At 36.9% G+C, this 19,881-nt stretch overlaps 1 protein-coding gene across 1 annotated transcript in view; it reads left to right on the top strand.

Moving 5' to 3' along the window:
• Positions 1-3,568: 3,568 nt before the first annotated feature.
• LPAR1 (lysophosphatidic acid receptor 1) overlaps positions 3,569-19,881 on the top strand; it is a 238,869-nt gene continuing 222,556 nt past the window's right edge. The window contains exons 1-2 of the mRNA XM_044061035.1: positions 3,569-3,636; positions 18,870-19,617. Of these exons, the coding sequence (XP_043916970.1) occupies positions 18,879-19,617 (739 nt within the window). The 5' untranslated portion in view covers positions 3,569-3,636; positions 18,870-18,878. The remainder of the gene's footprint in view (positions 3,637-18,869; positions 19,618-19,881) is intronic.

The raw sequence follows: 19,881 nt of genomic DNA, 5'->3' as shown, positions 1-19,881 counted from the left end.
TTCTGGATGGTAATTAAGGCTCCATCACTGTGTACTCTGATGCCAACAATAAGGAGAATGTTTGGCTCCTTTCATTAAGGAAGTTACTAGAGTTTACCACATTATGCTTAAATGTACTGTACTCCAGGAAGTGAAATGTATTGGTTCATCAGTGTTAATAAATCAGTAGGTCATCAGGGTTTAAGAGATTATCTGGGATGCCCTAGATATGTAAGCTCATGATTTTTAGGGTCATTCAGTACTACAGAAGGAAGAAAAATTGAGGCATCCTTTGCTGTTTGTTTTTAATTCCTGCCTGCAGGGAAGGTAAACAAAAGACTGATTTTGGTCTGAAGAAGAAGTCAAATAAAGAAACCCAGCATCTTTTCCTGTTCTCCTTAGTTGAATGCTCATGTCAGTGTTGTCCATATTGAAGTCTTCTGTAATTTCCATATTGAGTGGTAGTAGTAGTTATCCTTGCTGAGATGCGTTTTATTTATAGCATTATTTTGTGTATTGCATTTGTGATTCAGTATACATTTGCAAGCTGCACTGATGACTAATCATCTGGTAGGTACAAAGTAAAGAACTTGTAACCTCAGCCTTCATACAGGATTTTGGAATGGCCTATGTTAGTAGATATACTCACAATGGCACAGTGTCACCTCAGATTTGAGTACATGCAGTAAACTGTGGGATTAGATGTCAGGAGTTGCTTCAGACTTTCAGAAAAGTTTCCTATTTTGTCCCCGTGACTTTTTGTTAAGTTTTTAATATTCGTATGTATAGCAAAAGGAGACCGAGCATTTAGCATTGCAGGTTAAGAATCGGACTAGAAAGGTGGAAAGCAGTCTTACTTGATGATCTGCTTGCCTCTGTGTTTGGAGGATATGTAACCATAATTGCGTATGCTTCCCTTACCTGGAAGACACCTGTGCTATTTAACTGCAAAGAGAAATATATGCCTGTATAAGAAATGTTCTCTTTTTTACCTGTCACAATGCTCTGTTAAAGTAAATTTATGTTTAGGTAATGGAGCTGAGTTGGAACTTGCACACTATTTGTTTTATTTGTATTTGTTGCAGATGCTATTTTCCTAATAAAAAAATAATGGTAGAGCATTTTGTAGATATTCTTCAAAGTTGTTTACCGGTCTCTATTTCTCTTTCTCGGTCTGTTTTTCCTGTATAGGCACTAGAGAGGGAATGTGTGGTCTCAATAACGCTGTTAGAACAGTATAGTTTTTCAGTAGATTTGAACAGGACTCAGCAGGGTAGGATTTTCTGATTTTGTTTGTTTAATCCAGTAAACTAAAGACCAATAACCAATCCTCCCTGTAGTTTCCAGTGGTGTAAGTAGGAGGAGGATATGTCTCTTTTCACATTCTGATGAGCAGAAATGCCTCGGCTCAAGATTGCTGGTCCATCCCCATGAGTATACTTCTTTCACCAGTGACATCTACCCCTCTTGCACACAAGCTCTCCACCAAAATCCCCTCATTTAATCTCAGAAGCTTCTCACAATCTAAACGCACCCTGCAAACTCCAAAAATTAAACTACAATGCACTGGCCATGCACCTTCTTCTCATTCTCAAAGAGCTCCAAAAATACTCAGACTTCATACAGCAAATCAAGGAACACCTCTTCACCCAAGCACAGTGCAGTTGCCTTCACACAGGTTGCATTACATAAACCCTGCTCATCTCTCAAACATAGTTATCCCTTTTTCATCCCCTCACTTCCTCTGTTCCATACCACTTATCTCTTCTCATCTCTCACACTTCCTCTCCTTTCTGTGTCTGTTTCGGCATTCTTTCCTCACCTCTTTCTCTTTCTTCTCCCCTTTATATCCCTTCCTGCAGGTATTTACGTTGTACTCCCCTTCTTGTCGCATCATTTGACTCCCTTTAATATGCTGTGCTTTTATTCCTTTAGTATAAGCCATCTCACTCACAATGTGTGCAACTTATCCACTAAGCTCTACCAAGCATGATACCAATTTTGTTTTCTGATTGTAAACTCTGTTGTCATTGTGACCTAATTGTTGTAACATACTTGTGTCTGTAAATATGTATATATTATTTAGCATACTCTTGCATCTGCATACATGTTCTGTTCATTTCTTTTGTGATCCTTTTCCCCCAGTTGTGCCTGCAATTGGACATTAGTGATCTGTACACTACCCCGGTAAATAAATATATAAATAATTAAAACAAATCTTTTTCCAGTATAACAATTAGTGTAATTGTAATAGTTTTATTTCTAGAATAATACTTTTTAGATGAACTGGCATTTTGTTCCATCTGTCATCCGGGACATTAAATGGAATTAGTTGCAGAACAGTAAACGGAATTAATTTGTTAAATCCGTAATGATGCGTATGATTTATTGAACTAATAGAACAATTCCGATTGTTTGCCTCCATGTCTTTTCCCTGCTCCCCTTCTCTTTTGCATTCATCCCAAGCCCATGAACCAGGACTAAAATAAACTTCAGGTTATTAAGTGAGAAAGCATAAAACAACAAAATAAGCAACTGATGTTTAGTGTATATAAAAGCCTTATAGTCATTAAATTGGGAGGAGATGATACTTTTTTTTTGTTGGTGAAGGCAGTATTGTGTTCTGCAGAGCACAGATTTCTTTTGTCTATGCACTGATGTTGGTAGACAGGATATTTTGATGGATTTGCTGACATGCAGAATTTGATTTCCTGCATTGTCATTATGTATGGTTTAAATTGTGGTAAGGAAGTTTTGTAAGTCACACTTTGGGAATGTGTGTGTGTGTGTGTGTGTGTGTGTGTGTGTGTGTGTGTGTGTGTGTGTTATGTGTGTGTCTCTGAGGGAGCAGACATGCGTTAAACACCGTATTTTAAAGGTGCAGGCACATACAACCTTCTACAGATTGCTGCAGAAAGACATGCTGCTTTATTCTGCTGCTGATTAAAGTCCATTTCTACATCGTAGAAGCCAAATGTCACCTCCTGCCAGTGGGTGCATTGTATTTTCTGTTCATAGATATGTTATCCAGTCATATGCTCTAGTTTTATACTGTTTGGTATCTGGCAGTGAGAACTGGATACTAAGCAGCCAGACTATTGGAATTAACATTGTTTGCATTCTTGTTGGTTGGAAAACTGACTAATTGCTAGCTATTCTTTCACCAAAACAAATATGTTTATTTCAAAGGCAGGTTCAAAATTGGAGACTTCTTCATTGTTAGGGGTAGGGCATTTGTGATTCAGGAGTCACCCTTTTTGACCAAGCTCTAAATGCATAGATTTTTGTGCAGCAGTGTGGAAATGCTGCAAGAAAAGTTCTGTAAGCCCTATTAGAAAGACAGACCACTAGACTGTTGATAGGGAAGAGCTTCAAAGAAAGTGTGCATATTGGGTGCAGTTTGTAAGTGTTGCCAACCTGGAAAGCATCTTATGTGAGAATGGAAAGGTTTCTGTCAAGTCTGACCGTTTGTGACGTTAATAAGTTTGCAAAAGTTGGAAACTCAGGAGAGGCCAGTTTGTCATGATTTATCTTTTTTTTTTTTTTTTTTTTTTTTTTTTTAAACAATCAGTGAACCATAGCAAGTATAATTTAGAGTGCAGAAATAGACCGTAGAAGAAACCACTGAGAAGCTTGGAAGAGAAAGGTTATGACAAGGTACTTTTTCCTCATTTCTATCACCAAGTAAAGGATAAAGACAGTTTATGCACTTTTTATTTAATGATGTAGTGTAATTCTTTACAACTAAGATTGCCTGGTTTCAGCTAGAGGTCTACACACACCAAATTAACTGGTTAATAGTGAAATCAATAAAAACAGCATTTTACAAATTATTGAAAGTGCTGTACTGCTTATACTTGACTTAGTCTTGCAGAAATTAATGTGCAGTGATGTTACAGCTGAAGCAGAAAATATAGATACACAAATCTCCAGTGTTAGTTTTTTGTTAAGTTAACCAACTTTTGTAACAATTAAGAGATGTTGAATTAAATGATTGAGAAGGAAAACAGATTCAGAATGTATGTAAGTGAAAATAGAAAAGAACATCCAGTAAGGCATCTCAGGACTTGTATCTGGAGGCAAGTTTGTTTAGTTAGAGCACCACTGAACTGTAGTGCTAGTAACTTCTAGGAGATATGCAATATATAAATATAAATTGAAATATATATGTGTGTGTGTATGTGTATATGTATGTGTGTGTGTGTGTGTGTTTGTATTGCATAGCAGTTACTCAGTTACTTCAAACTTTTGTTTGAAGTGCACCAGAAATTAACTAATATACTACCAGAAGATCTGTTTCACATTGCAGACATTGCGCCATATGTTTGTTCAGCGTGGGGAGTAGAGTGGGTGTGGGGCTCAAGCTACAAGTGTTCAAATTAAGTATGCCCAGAGCAGATGGCTGTGAGTAAACCAGTGGAGCATTGCTCTGTTTTAGTACCACCAGGGCCGGATCCAGCACAAGGTGACTTAAGCATCTGCCTAGGGCTTGGTGTTGCTAGGGGGCCTGGCCATGCAGTGTAGTTTGTCAGAACCAAGTTCTGTTGGGCTCTTTAAACAAACCAAATGATTTTCCTGCTCAGCTGGTGAACCAATTTTTCAGTTGGCTCTTTCTCAGCAAGCAGTCTATTTCATTGGCTGTGAATCCTAGTTCCATTCTCATTGGCTGGAGGTGGGATGCAGAGCTAATGAGAGATTTCCAATAAGTGGAATAATCTAACTGTCCGAGCATGTAAAGTGGGGATGGTGCACTCTAAAAGCACACTTTTTTTCAACATTAAAATGGATAATTTGCTTTATATTAACAGGAGAAAATGAATCATCTGTGTCTGTAATGCCCCAGTTAGAGAGCTAAGTAACTTATTCAGAGTCAAACACTGTAACTTAGCTACTGTGGCAAGATCCTTAATCCTCCACACTTGCTAGACTTACATTAACTTTTTATTTCTTTCTTTAGTAAATCTCTGAGGACTACATATAGATCATATATCGTTCATATGTTAGTACTAGGCTAACTGCCCCTTTGGGCCATTTGAAGCCTAGCCAGTTACCCCATGTGAGAATCAAACCCTGCACCTCGTGTCTTTAAGGTAAACACCTTAACCATTATGTCATCCTCCCACCCTCAGCCAGTCAATGTCAGTCATTAAAATTTTGTTTTTTTTATTTGGTTCACAGAATAAATGTTCATGCAAAACCTGTTCTGATAAGTGATTTACAGTAGTCTTTTCCTATCCATTTCCAGTTTTGCAGTACCTCTCTCTTATATTTTGCCCTTTCTTTGAGCAAGTCACATAACCTGCTTGGGGAAGCTGGAAATTTGGGCTAGGCTCCTCAATGGCCTCCTTGACTTCAAGCCTAGTAACTACCTATGAGCCAAAGTAGTTATGATGTAAAGGAAGGAAATTGTAGTGAACAGGACCATCATCATATGAGCCTGTGAAGGCTGCCAGCCCAGCTAGCTAGAATTTTGTTAATATTAACTGGCTAGATATCTCCAATAACAACTCCTCTACCAACATCAACCTTCACATTTATACTCAGCTAATTTCTGATATAAGCAGACCTTGACAATAAGAATAACAAAGACTATCTTGGATTGGATCATGGTTTCTGACACAGTCTCCTCCTCCGGCACACTTCCAAATAGCATCAGTGATCACTCTCCAACATTCATAATATGTAAGCCGACCTCTAAACCTAACATAAACCAATATCATTATACCAGAGATCTTTCCTGTTTCTCCGCAATACCTTCAATGACATCCTGCAGAACACTAACTGGAGACCATTAAAATCTCTCCCACTCAATGAAGTTGTGGAATTCTTTAATTCTACATTTCTTAGGATCCTAAATAGTCTTGCCTCTCTCCGGCTAAAAAGAATCAAGGCAAACATGCCAGTTGGCTTGCCAAAATCCACAAAGCAAATTATGTCCACTAGGGACAAGCCTGGAAAGCCTGGCAGAAAAACAAAACTCCTTCCATGCTTATGCAGTACAAGCAACTTCGCAGTCAGGCTAAACCTTTAGTTGTCAAAAATGAAAAAGAATACTTCTAAACTATCCAAGACCAACACAAATAAAACCCCAAGTAATTCTGGAGAGCAGTCCACTCCCTTCTCCACCCAGGGCCAACAATTATCCATACCCAAACCCAAAAAAACACCCTCTGATTTAGCCTTACTCTTTATTTTATTGACACCTTCGCAAAACTTACTACGACCTTCCCACCCATCAACACTGATCCACTAGTACCACCATTAGTACATTCCCCTTCAGATCCTCTACTTACTTTCTCACTCTCACCCATGCCCACATCCACCATCCAAAAACTTTTTTATAGACTAAAACCTTGTACCAATGCCCCAGATAACTTACCTGCAGAATACTTACAACTATCAGCCTCCTCCATTGCATACCCTATCAGCATTCTCCTTAATAGGTCCATTCAGGAATCATACATACCTGATATCTGGAAAAAAGCATTTGTTCTCCCACTTCACAAAGGCGGCAACAACTCTGACATCTCAAAATTCCACCTCGTTGCCATTCTTTCCCCTATCTCTAAAATACTAGATAAAGACCAAGGAATCCACCACGATATAAGAAAATAGAACTTTTATTCCACAATGCAAGACCAAAAAACGAGCACTTTCACATACGTCGAGTATGCTTCATCAGGTTACATTTTAATGAGCAAAATCACTCTGCTTATATACTCAGCTAAGCAGTATAATTAAGCAATCAAACAATTATAGTAATTACTTGATTAATCAAGTAATCAAATAGTGAAGCATTTGTTAAGCTTTTTGAGAACAGACATTACATAATTTCACTTCTGTTCCTTGGTCTAATGACATAGGTTAAAAGCAGCTACATCAATAAATGGATAAAATAAAATAAAATAGAATACAAACATATATCTCTATAAATATTGAATGTACATATTCCCTGTGTGTGAATATATAATATATAAAAATATTCACATGGAAATATTATTATATATAAAAATTACTAACAATATCCTTATATCTTTAAAAACGATCTAAAAATCTTCGTGCAGTATTTTTCTCCAAATATAACTTAACTACATATCAAATGTATAGTAAAGATAGTCTCGCTTAAAATGCGAACATGTATATAAATGTGTATATAAATGTGAAATATTAAATATATAGAGCACATACAGTATATAATATAATTGACATATATTAGCCAGCTATATAAATACTATATAAATAGAAATAATACATATATCCAACTCGTCATATATACTTATAAATAAGTGCATAATAACGAGTGTCTAGAAACTACATTTCATCACTTCAACTCAAATTACTACCTCTCTCCCTTTGAATATATATATATTGATTCAATGATTAAGTGTCAACTATATAGCTTATTATTCTATTCAATATATATGAAACCTGTCATATATAAGTATAGACATATGAAAGATGCAAAATTTTATAACTCAATAAAAAATATGAAACAAATAATCTGGCAATATATCAATGAAAAAACAATGACTACTATATATGTGATGTATAAACAATATCTCTCATTATATTCTTTATCTTAAATATACAGTCTTATCTGCGTGCTTCCAATACTGGTTTTATGCTGATGTTAATATTTAATCCAGGCTCTATGTGTGCTCGTAATTTAAATATCCAGTCTAGCTCTGCCTTAGCTAATATATTCATTCTATCTCCACCTCTCACTGAGGGTTTAATTATTTGTAACACTCTAAAATTAAAGTAATGGTCTTGATTAAAGCTAATATGCTTAGCTAAAGCATTTGTTAGAGTCATCTTTCTGATGTCATATGTATGATTGTAAATACGGTCTCTAAGCCTTCTAGAGGTGAGACCTACATAGAATGCTTGGCAGTTCTTACATGTAGCTAGATATATTAAATTGGTAGTGTTACATGTAGCATATGTAAGAAACCTGTGTGTATAGTCCAAATATGGTGTTATAAATTCACTTTCTGTATTAATATATTTACACATGTTGCATTTTCCACATGGCCAAGTTCCCATCTTGAAGCCAATGTCTCTATTACTATTAGGTTTCTTGATCATTTTGTCTATACATAACCATCTTTTCAGATTCTTAGCATTTCTATATCTGAAATGTGGTGTGAGTCCTACTAAATCTTTGAGGCCATTGTCCATTGTAAGAATATCCCAGTTCTCTTGTATAATTCTTACAATATTATGGTTATCATTAGTGTACCTCAAAGTGAAGGCTATAATGCCTTCTTTTTTGTTATTTCTAGGCATATATTGTATGCCCTTGTTATACCACTGTTTAGTTTTTGTATACAAGTGGACTCCACTATTGGTTTTGTTTATAAGACTAGCTGGATACCCTCTGTCTGCAAATAACTTATCCAACAGTGTAAGTTGTTCATTTCTCTCTGATGTATGGGTACATAACCTAGTAATCCTAGCTCTTTGATTCTGTATTATATTTGAAAAAATGAATCGAGGATGCATACTGTTATAATTCAAAATTGCATTCTTCCAGCAAGGTTTTCTAAACAATTGCGTAATAAGTATATTATTATCATCTTTCAAAATAGATATGTCTAAAAAATCGATCTTGTTATGTGAGTATTCTAGAGTGAATCTTAAAAAATCAGTCGTTGTTTCCAGATAATTGACTAGTTCTATTAGATCTGACTGTTCTCCCTTCCAAAATATGAGAACGTCATCAACAAACCGTCTATATAGAACAATATTGTCCATATAGTGGGTGTTGAATAAATATTTAGATTCCCAATAGTACATAACGATGTTAGCGTACGAATTTGCACATGGGGTGCCCATTGCCACATCCCATGTTTGCATATACAAGTTGTCTTTAAACATGAACGCATTATTTTCTAGAACTAAAGTCAACAATGTACATATTAAATATTGCATATCCTTGTTTAGGGATTTCTCCTCTAGTAGTACATCCCTTGTTGCCTCGACCCCATAGTCATTGGGTATGACTGTAAAGAGGTTTTTAACATCTAATGATACCAATATTAAAGTCGAAATATTATCTATCTGACCCACTAACTGTTCTATATCATCCAGCAATGAGTATATATCATTTAAGATAGTAGGTATTCGTCTGACAACAGGACCTAATTTAGATTCTACATACTTTGATATATATTCTGTCACCCATTTTTCCCCTGCCACAATAGGTCGCATGGGTGGGGGGTACTCCATTTTGTGTATTTTCGGGAGACCTTTAATGTTAGGAACATTGGGTGCATTAATTAAAAAATAGTCATATAGTTGTTTTGTAATTAATCTGCACATAAGTAAATCATATAACATATCCTGCACTGTATTAATGATCTTGGTTAATCTATTTTTGTCAATTTCTTGGTATTTATCAGTATCACTTAGCATCTTAAGCATTAATTCATCATAGAACAAGGTATCCAAGACCACAGTGCCTCCCCCTTTATCAGCTGGTCTTATGGTTAGCAGCTCATTTCTAGATAAATTCTGCAGTGCTTGAAATTCTTCAAAATTGAGATTATAGAAAATTCTTTCATATTTCTTCCCCTTTCTTATATCTGAAAAGTATTTATAAAAATCATTCTCACACTTTCTTATAAAACAATGCACATTAGGGAGAACTTCAGGAATAAAAACACTTTTCCTCTTGTAATATATATCACTATCTAAATTATTTTCTACTCCTTTATCTTTATACATTAGTTTCAGAGATAGTGTTCGTGTAAACATACGTAAATCTACTAAAAGCTCAGCTAAATTACTGCTTTGGGATGGTATGAAAGAAAGTCCTTTATTTAATAAGCTGTGTTCACTGGTCGTGAGGCAATGACTAGATAAATTAAACACAAGTTCATTCATTAATGCTGTTTCCTCTGTTCTTCTATGGCTTCTTCCGAGAATTTCCTTTTTCTTCTGCCTCTGCTGCTTGACCTCATTCTGTTCTCCTGTCGATACCGAACTGGCAAAGGTAAAAAACCTTGTGATGTCATGGCTGTAGTTGTCTTGGGTCTCGCTCCATTGGATGTAGATGTTTGTAAAGCTTCCTGGTTCGGAGGCGGAGTATTACAAACATCTGCTCCTATTGGATGGATGCTCTGTTCATTACTGACTATGTTACTCTGAGAATCCCTTCCCAGAAGTGGTGCTGTTTCATTTAAGGTGGAAATGTCTAAGTTAATGTTCTCAACATCGCCATTTGGTCTAGGTGGACGTTTGGTCATCTCTGCATAAGAGTTATGTTGATTTTGGGTATTTACCCTCGGCCAGACAAAAATCTGGCCGGAGACAAAGTCATTGTAGTCTCTTAAGAGTTTCTTATGCTTCAGTTGTTGCAATCTCTCACCAAAGGCTATTACTTGTAAAAACATGCTTTCTAGTTTTTTGCGATGAATTTCCCCTTTAAATCGCTTCAGCAGATCTTTGTGTAGCTCATCAGCTTTTTCCGTGAGCTCTTTCTCAATGGGAGTGAAATACTCTATGAGCAAATGGATGTATTGTTTGCTAAAGTTAATATTTAGTTCTTGCCACTTTTTTAATAAAGTGGGATGTGTTTCGCCATAAGTAGGCATGCATAAAATATGCATGCCTCTAGGAATGACATTGAAATGTAGGCATGCTTCGAGATGCCGTCTCTGCCAAGTAAGTTTGTTAAGCTTATATAACACATTTTCCAACTCCCTTAAATTCACATAGAACTCTTTATGTAGCGGTACAGTACCTGTTTCATTAGTAGTAGGAAGATGTAGTTCCAAGCCCAATAAAGGGTTTGCTTGTTGTTGAATAACTTCTTTCCATTTGGTAGTGTATTCCGCTGGTATTGGATTATAATCAAGTTCAACTGACGAGTTCTCCATCATGTGAAGGTAACAGCAACCCAAAATGACAAAAAGTATCAGCAAAAACAGGCTAGTTACCATCCAAAGGATTCCAACGTAGTAGGCACAAGAATACTAGATAAAGACCAAGGAATCCACCACGATATAAGAAAATAGAACTTTTATTCCACAATGCAAGACCAAAAAACGAGCGCTTTCACATACGTCGAGTATGCTTCATCAGGTTACATTTTAATGAGCAAAATCACTCTGCTTATATACTCAGCTAAGCAGTATAATTAAGCAATCAAACAATTATAGTAATTACTTGATTAATCAAGTAATCAAATAGTGAAGCATTTGTTAAGCTTTTTGAGAACAGACATTACATCATTTCACTTCTGTTCCTTGGTCTAATGACATAGGTTAAAAGCAGCTACATCAATAAATGGATAGAATAAAATAAAATAGAATACAAACATATATCTCTATAAATATTGAATGTACATATTCCCTGTGTGTGAATATATAATATATAAAAATATTCACATGGAAATATTATTATATATAAAAATTACTAACAATATCCTTATATCTTTAAAAACGATCTAAAAAATCTTCGTGCAGTATTTTTCTCCAAATATAACTTAACTACATATCAAATGTATAATAAAAATAGTCTAGCTGAAAATGCAAACATGTATATAGATGTGTATATAAATGTGAAATATTAAATATATAGAGCACATACAGTATATAATATAATTGACATATATTAGCCAGCTATATAAATACTATATAAATAGAAATAATACATATATCCAACTCGTCTTATGTATTTATACTCAGCTCCTTAGTCATCTGGTACAACACCAAATCCTTTCCCCCACCCAACATGGCTTTAGGCCAGGAAATAGCACTAACACTGCCCTAATTTCCTTCTTGGATACAGTAAATAGAATTCGAAATGCTGGCTCCTTAGTCTCTGCACTCTTTCTTGATCAATCTAAGTCCTTCAACATAATTTCTCACTCCCTCCTACTTTCTAAACTCTCTAACCTCGGCCTATCCCCCTCAACCTTACATTGGTTTGCTAACTATCTCAGCAATAGGCAACAATCTACTATATGGAAGCATTCTTCTTCCCCTTTCATCAGTACAAATACAGTGGTACCCCAGGGTTCAATACTGGGGTCCCCTTCTATTCAGTATATTTGTCAATAAGCTTCACACCATTCTTACCCACAGTACTGTTATTCAGTATGTGGATGACTCGACTATTATCTTCTCTTCTAAATCTGTCACTGCACTGCAGCGTTTTACCCAAGAAGCATTTATTTCTACCAAAACCCTGGATGTCTCAGAACCATCTTGCCCTTAACGCCAGTAAAACAAAACTCCTAATATTTACCCCCACAAATTCTAGCCCTGTTGACAAGTCACCATTCTCTGTTTGGTCACAAAACAACACTATCATTGATGCTGTCTCAAGTACCAAATTGCGTGGTGTCATCATTGATGCAAGCTAACCTTTGATCTTCACATCTACAGCAACATAAAAAAAAAACACATCAAAAGCTTGGAGCTCTAAAATTTTTAGGCACAACTATTTTCTTAACCTCTCTGCTAAAAAGGCCCTTGCATCTTCTTTCCTGCTTCTAACTCTCTTATATGATGCCACCATCCTCACCAATCTACAGTCCTCCCTGAAAACAAAACTAGACTCATGCTATAACAGTCGCTAAATTTACTAATGCAAAATTTTCTACCCACCACTGTCCCTGCATCAACTTAATTGGCTCGAATCCCCTCACTATCTCACTTATCTTCAATTAACTACGGCCCAGAAACTTATCTACCACCCTGCACCTTTCCCTTCCCTCTCCTCCATACTGACCATGTACCATCCTAATCGGCACCTCAGGTCTGAAAACAAAATGTTACTGACTGTCAACAAACCCAGGCACTCAGTCGGCCAAATGTTGTATTCCCTTACTGTCTCTAAGATATGGAATAATCTCCCTCCTTCACTCAGGACTACCAGCAATCCTGCTTCCTTTAAAAAATCCCTCGGACTACATCTCTCCTCTTACTGGCTATGCACCTGCACCACAACAAATACCCTCAAAACCTGACCATTTAATTTCTGGTATTTTCTATCCTTTTCTCTACTATACTTACTCCTTTGCTGTCCCCCTAGACTTTCTTCCCTCCTTTATCCCTTTCTGTGTCCTTCTTTTCTCCCCTGACATTCTCTCTCCTGTGCTATAGTTTCTGTGTATACATTTAAAATTATGTTAGTTGAATGTTTTCTATTTCTATACTTATACCATTATTGCAAACAATTTCACTGTTATTTTCATTGAATGTAGTACTCCCGCTCAACTTACTTTGTTTTGTGTGTTAAGATTTCTTTGTATGTAATTAATGTGGAGCTTTTCTCCCCAGGCCTCCACTGAAAATGGGCTCATTTAGGCCCAGTGGACTTTCCCAGTAAACAAATGCAACAAATAAATAATCATATGTCATTTGTAAATATTAATATGATTTGTATGCTTGCCGTAGAAATGTAAGAAAACTATATGTTCTGTACTGTGCTTCAAGATTTTAACCATACTGCACCCTGCCGGAAAAGCGCAGAAGTGTGTATAAACTACATGCCTTTGCAAATGTGTGTATTGATGGTAAAGGCTGGAATATAAAGAGTTAACTTGCAAACCCTAAAAAAATAAGTGGAAGTTGTTTATGACTGCATTATCTTTGTTTCAGCTCAAAGTAGACACGATGTCTAGAGTTGTAGGTTTTCCCATTGTCTGGAAACAGAGGTAATTGCAGGTTTCAAATGTAAAGGTGTTTAACAGTTTTATGATTTCCAGTTCCAGGCAAGTTTTGTATTCTTGACACTGATGTGTTATTTTTAAGTTCCTGTTGACCTGGAAACTAAAAGCAGAGTTGACAAGAATGGTGTAATCTAAAATGACCCAGCAGAATTAATTTAAGAACTATCTCAGAGAGAAAGTCAGGTAATTTTCTATCTACTCTTGGACCTGTAAACGTTCATTCAGCACTTCTGCTTGCCTGGCTGCGTAAGTAAGACTTAAATCATAGTATCTCTCTTAGAGATAAACAGGAAAATAGTAAGATCAGTCTAGTAGATGTTTTCTGTATTTATGTGAGACTGTCCTGCAATGTTGTTTTCAAGTATTTATTGTGATTCTGAACTCTATTGTCACTATGTTGAGTTATTGAATAGTGTCTTGATCTTTTATTATTTATTATGAAATATATTTAAACCTTTTAATTGTGGCTAGTTTTGTTTAGAGTTATTTAAACTCTTAGAGTACTTGCATGTATTTGGTAACACTGCACAGGCCACTCTTAAATAGCCTTTGTCTTGGACACACTTACCATTTGGATAATGGTAACATTACACAGTAGAATTGGTCACCCTTTGTAAGGGCTTTAGAGTAGCTGATAAATGTGGTTGGTGCCAAGTGGTACTACCTTATAGTCTGGGCAGAAGGAAGCATAGCTAGTGAACCTGTGCTAGCCTTCCCCAGGTGTGTCTGTGAGTTTGTATATAAATCACATCTCAAAGTGTGTGTGTCAGCTACTTGGGCAGGGACACAAAGCACTGGTTGGGCAGAGAGGGTGCTGGAGGTTTTGGTTTGACCACTTGGCTGAGATCTTAACCCTATAGCTGTGCCAGTGGGGAGTCTTATTGGGGATCTGGGGAGAGAGGGAGAAACTACCCCTAGACTGTGATCTCTGTGTGCTCTTAAGGGAAATTGTACTTTTACTGTGTGTGTACTTGTCATCCTCCCAATGTGCACTTCCCTCACGTGGTGACGACTGAGACTCCTTGATTACTGGGCCAGTGCAGGGATGTCACAGAGCCATGTTCTTTGGAGATGATCATTGGTTTCTTTGCTGTGTTGAATGTTGACTGAGTATTTATTTAGCTTTGAAAAAACTGGACAGCACGAACTCTTAAGAGTTGAATATTAACTATGAATACATTTTTAGTTTAGCTTGGTTTTTGAAGGCACACAGGTGTGAAATACATGGTGCTGAGCTGCAGCAGTTTGTCTAGCACTTGCTGCAGAGGAGTAAGGCTATGAGCTGTTTAAACAGCTGCTTTCTGTAGTATGTGGTTTGACTTCCTCAGCCATCATTTGTCTTCAATGTGACTGATAAGTTACTTCACCAGAAAGAATTCCTGGCCTGCTCCTGAAAAGGGATGTTTGCGTCCAGTGAGATGCCCCAGGCTGTTAACAAATGTGTTACACATTTGTCTTTTTGAATTCCTACACCCTTCATGTAGGAGCTAATTAGTACTTCAATATATGCTATTTGAGTATGAATCCTAGCACTTTTCTTGTAGTTTAATGGGTTGCCAGATGCAATCTTACTAATTGTCAGTTTCAAGGGAAGAGAGGTTTACTGTTTCTCATGCTAAGTCTGTTTTCAATGTGAGAGTCTTTTGTTTTATTTATAAAATGGCTGGTGTATTTTCTGTAAAGTTTGAAAATAGTTTTAAAGGAAATCCAAATGTCTGCAATATTTGTAAAAGTGAAGCAGAAAATATTATGTACAGTGATAGGTTTTGAACAGTGTTTATGGTAATTGGGGGGAGACAGACAAGTAAATAGGGTACTGGTATAGCGGTCTGGGGCCTGATTCATTACCCTGCATAGAGGCTGAAGATCTGGCTGTGACTCTGCAGGTATATGCTGCAACAATGCAGCAGTATTAGCCATTCAAGTAGGTCAATAGGAGATAGCTCTTCTTGATGACGGAGAAGACATAGGAAGGTCAAAAATGAGATGTAGGTGTCCTGCACGTATGTAAACAAAAAAAAAAAAAAACGGTGTTGGATGCAGTAATTTCGATTTTTGTATGACTTGTGGATTGTTGAACCAGTCTTTAATTGGCTTGCTTTATTTATTGCACTAAAGAATGAATTCATTAATAGGTCGAGATTATGTAAAGTAAACATTTGAAACACCAGGACCTGCTGAGTGAGTCCAAAAACACAGAGACTGAATGGCCAAAAAATATGCTTATATATGCCAAGTCCAAGATAGCCATTTCCCAGAATATTCCCTTTACTCTGAGGTTTGGCAATCTCAGGTTTGGTATATATATATGTGTATATATATGTTTGCCGGGAGGAAGCTCCTTTGTAAAAAAATACGTTTAAAGTAGAAGAGTGATGTTTAAGATTGGCTCTTCTGAGTTTTTGACCTTTTTCGGTCTCTTGGCATTCGACGTTATGAGTGCCAACGTTTCAGTAGAGAGTGTCGCTTAACCTTATTTACAGCCTCCAGCAACTGCAAAGGGGGTTAACCCTTGTCAGGTTATGTAGTCTGCATTATTTGAGTCATGATCAGAACCGTCTGCTCTTTTAGCATCTATTATGTATTCAGTATTACATATGACTGTGTTAGTCTTTTCTTCAAGATAGTGGGTAATGAATTTCTGCATTTAGTTAAAAACTGTTACTCTTACTCTGGTTGCTGGTGCAGAGCACTAAAGCTCCAATTTGTTAATGAGCTGCTTCCTGTGGCAAGGGTACAGGTATTACTCTTTCAGCCTTCATTTACCTATTGTGTGACATTGACCACCTAAATAGATAGTCCTTTGGAGCAATTGGGAATTTGAACGAGGCTCCTTAGAGGTCTCCTGGACTGCATGCCTAGTAACTATGAACCTGTTGTTGTTTGTCAGCCATTCCCTGTTGCATAGCTGATGTAGTTCAGGAAATGCTATGGCAATATCACCGATTTTTAATGCAACATAGGTAATTTATTCTTCAAGGACAGCAGATACTATATTTGTAGATGAAGCACTGAAATACAAAGTTGTTGGCCAGCAGCAACCTCTGCATTAGTAATAGTTCTCTTTATTGTGGAATTATTTAGATTACTTTTACTTCTGCAGATATTGTGCATATTTGCTTAACGTATGTTATTAGTATGCTTTCATAAATACTATTCTGTATAAACTGTGCTGCACATGGCTGGATCTTATGCTATGATGATAGTGATCTTTATACAGTTTCATGTATTTCATCCAGCACTACCAATAAAGTACATATAATTTATTTCTTCATAACAATAAAGTGTTTGCACATTCAGCAAAGTGGCTTTAACTCTTAGTGTTGGCGGGGAGGGGGGGCTGTCTCTGGATGAAAGTACTTCTATAGTTATCATCTGGTCATTTTTAAACCATCTTTAATCTTTCTTTACAAGACTATGTGCTAGTTTGTGTGCATGAATTAAGTTGGAATACTTTGGCTACCATGTGTTTGTATGAAAAAATTTAAATGTATGACTTTAGTCATTGTTATTAAATGTTTTTGGCACAGACCTCTGAGAAGGATGCAGTCAACAATATAACTGTAATTACTCGGTTTGGGTGATGTTTTTGGATAAAAATTGCTGCCCGTGCAGGCTGATAAAAATCATTTTGTCTTTGCAGGACTAGTGTGCATTTTTGTAAACCAAACTGGAATGCTTTACTGTGGCCATTTTATGGTTTGAAATGCTCTCAAATGAGCACTTTTGTCATTATTGGTTCATACATTTTGTTTCACTGCTTGCAGTAGAAAAGGGTGTAACATTACAAATTTGAAACACCTAGGAAGGTGAATCAAATAACACATGCATTTATGCATGGTCTTAAACATGTAAGCTGGGGGGCACATGGTTTGAAAACAGTCCGTGATCCAAGCTACACTTAATGTTACGCTGTCCAGTTGCATTTTCAATTAATGTGTTTCCTTGCATTTTCATTGCATGCGAGTTTCATTGCATTTTCAATGAAAGTGAGTTTTAAGGGAAGCAAAGTTTATTACTGCTCATGCTAAGCCTGCTTCAGTGTGAGACTGTTTTGTTTAACACATAGCCATCGGTGTTTGTGCTCTAAAATTTGAAATAAAAGTTTTAAATTAAATCCAAATCTCTGTAATCATTGTAGAATAAAGCAGAAAATAGTATCCACACTGACAGGTTTGAACAGTGTTTATGGTGTTTGGGGAGATACAGCAAAGTAATGGAACACTGGAATGAATGTGGGGGGGCATTACCATGCCTAGGGTAGTACTTTAACATGATCCGGCTCTGAGTGAGAGTTGGAGAGTAAAAATGAATTAGGATGTAGGAAATTTGTTCTTGATAACTGGAAATTTATTGCAAAATGGGGAATGGAAGTTGAGAGAGTTTCTGGTCTGAAATCATGTCGGGTGAAGAGGTGACCACTGGTTAAACAAATGTAACAGGTGAATATAGGAAGGGGAAAAGGAATGAACAAAAAAGCGGAATTTGCATAATGTACAAATGCAGCCCACCTGCTGGTATATGAGCCAGGATAAACACTAGTACTGTTGGTAACTGAGGTAGACAGATGAAAGTTTAAAGGAATGGCTGGCTATGTCCAGTTAACTTCCCTTGAGTAGTAGTGAAGGTTTTCCCTATCCTGCTTCACTGCCATTTGATTCTTGGGGAATTGCACTGGATCTGTTAGTAATGCAGAGAGGACTATAACTGGTGGGAGTATATCTGTCGTAGAACAAAGTAATGGCCAGCTGTCTAAGCCTGATACATGCTTCCTCTCATCAGAGTAGTTTAGTGTTTAGAGAAACTTGAAAAATCCTTTCTAAAGCAATTTGATGTTGCATGGGTTCTCAGTTATCAACAGTGAGGCACTGGAGAATTTGAAAAAAAAAATAGTCGAGACAGAAAAGAAAATAGTATTGTTGCAGGAGTCCATAACCAAAAAACAAGTCACATGATTTATGTAAGCAATTAGGAAGCAAAAGACAGTGGGAAATGGGGGTTTTGGTTTGAATGACTGAATATATCACACTTTTGTTGTGGTGATAAAATGTAAATTAAAGTCTAATATAAGTCAAGGTAACTGAACTGTTGTCAACTTTCATTACAGCTGCTATAGCTTATTCATTTTTCCCTTCCTTTAACTTGATTATGTGACAGTTTGAGAGATGCATGGAGTCTAATGAATTGTTTGTTTTTACTGTTTCAGGCAGCAGCAATGGATGAGGCCCAGTGCTACTATAATGAAACAATTGCCTTCTTTTATAATCGCAGTGGAAAGTATTTAGCAACAGAATGGAACACTGTCAGCAGACTTGTAATGGGACTTGGCATCACTGTCTGTATTTTTATAATGCTAGCCAACCTATTGGTCATGGTTGCCATCTACATAAACAGACGTTTCCACTTTCCTATTTATTATCTAATGGCCAACTTGGCAGCTGCAGACTTCTTTGCAGGATTAGCATATTTTTACCTGATGTTCAATACTGGACCCAACACTAGGAGGCTGACTGTCAGCACATGGCTGCTTCGTCAGGGCCTAATTGACACTAGCCTCACGGCTTCCGTAGCCAACCTGCTTGCCATTGCCATTGAAAGGCACATCACTGTCTTCCGTATGCAGCTTCACACTAGGATGAGCAACAGGCGGGTTGTGGTTGTCATCGTGGTCATCTGGACTATGGCGATTGTGATGGGTGCCATCCCTAGTGTTGGTTGGAACTGCATCTGTGATATCTCTGTCTGTTCTAATATGGCTCCGCTCTACAGTAACTCCTATTTGATCTTTTGGGCTATATTCAATTTGGTCACATTTGTGGTCATGGTAGTTCTTTATGCACATATTTTTGTCTATGTGCGCCAGAGGACAATGAGAATGTCTCGTCACAGTTCTGGGGCCCGCAGGAACCGAGACACTATGATGAGTCTGTTAAAAACAGTTGCAATTGTGCTTGGTAAGAAACATTTTCCAACCTTTTACAATGCCACAGAAGTAATTCTTTCCTTTTGCTAGAACAGTTATCGACAGAAATAAATGTGGAGGAAAACAAAATTGTGGTTGCCTCTTGGCAGACCAGAACAACTCGTGCATTCTTGTTAGATTGTTCAGTTAAATATTTGCGAAGTCAGGAAAGGTTAATTGTTTAATAGTTTCCTATTGTTACTGCCTACAAAGTCTTTTATGTTGTGTTTGCTTAAAGGAAACTGGGACCCCAGTA

Source organism: Protopterus annectens, chromosome 2.part0 (genome assembly GCF_019279795.1).
Source record: "Protopterus annectens isolate FY-2018-M chromosome 2.part0, PAN1.0, whole genome shotgun sequence".
Classification (NCBI taxonomy): Eukaryota; Metazoa; Chordata; order Ceratodontiformes; family Protopteridae; genus Protopterus; species Protopterus annectens.
The sequence above is the reverse complement of the archived record's forward strand: the minus strand, read 5'-3'. Positions and strand labels throughout refer to the sequence as shown.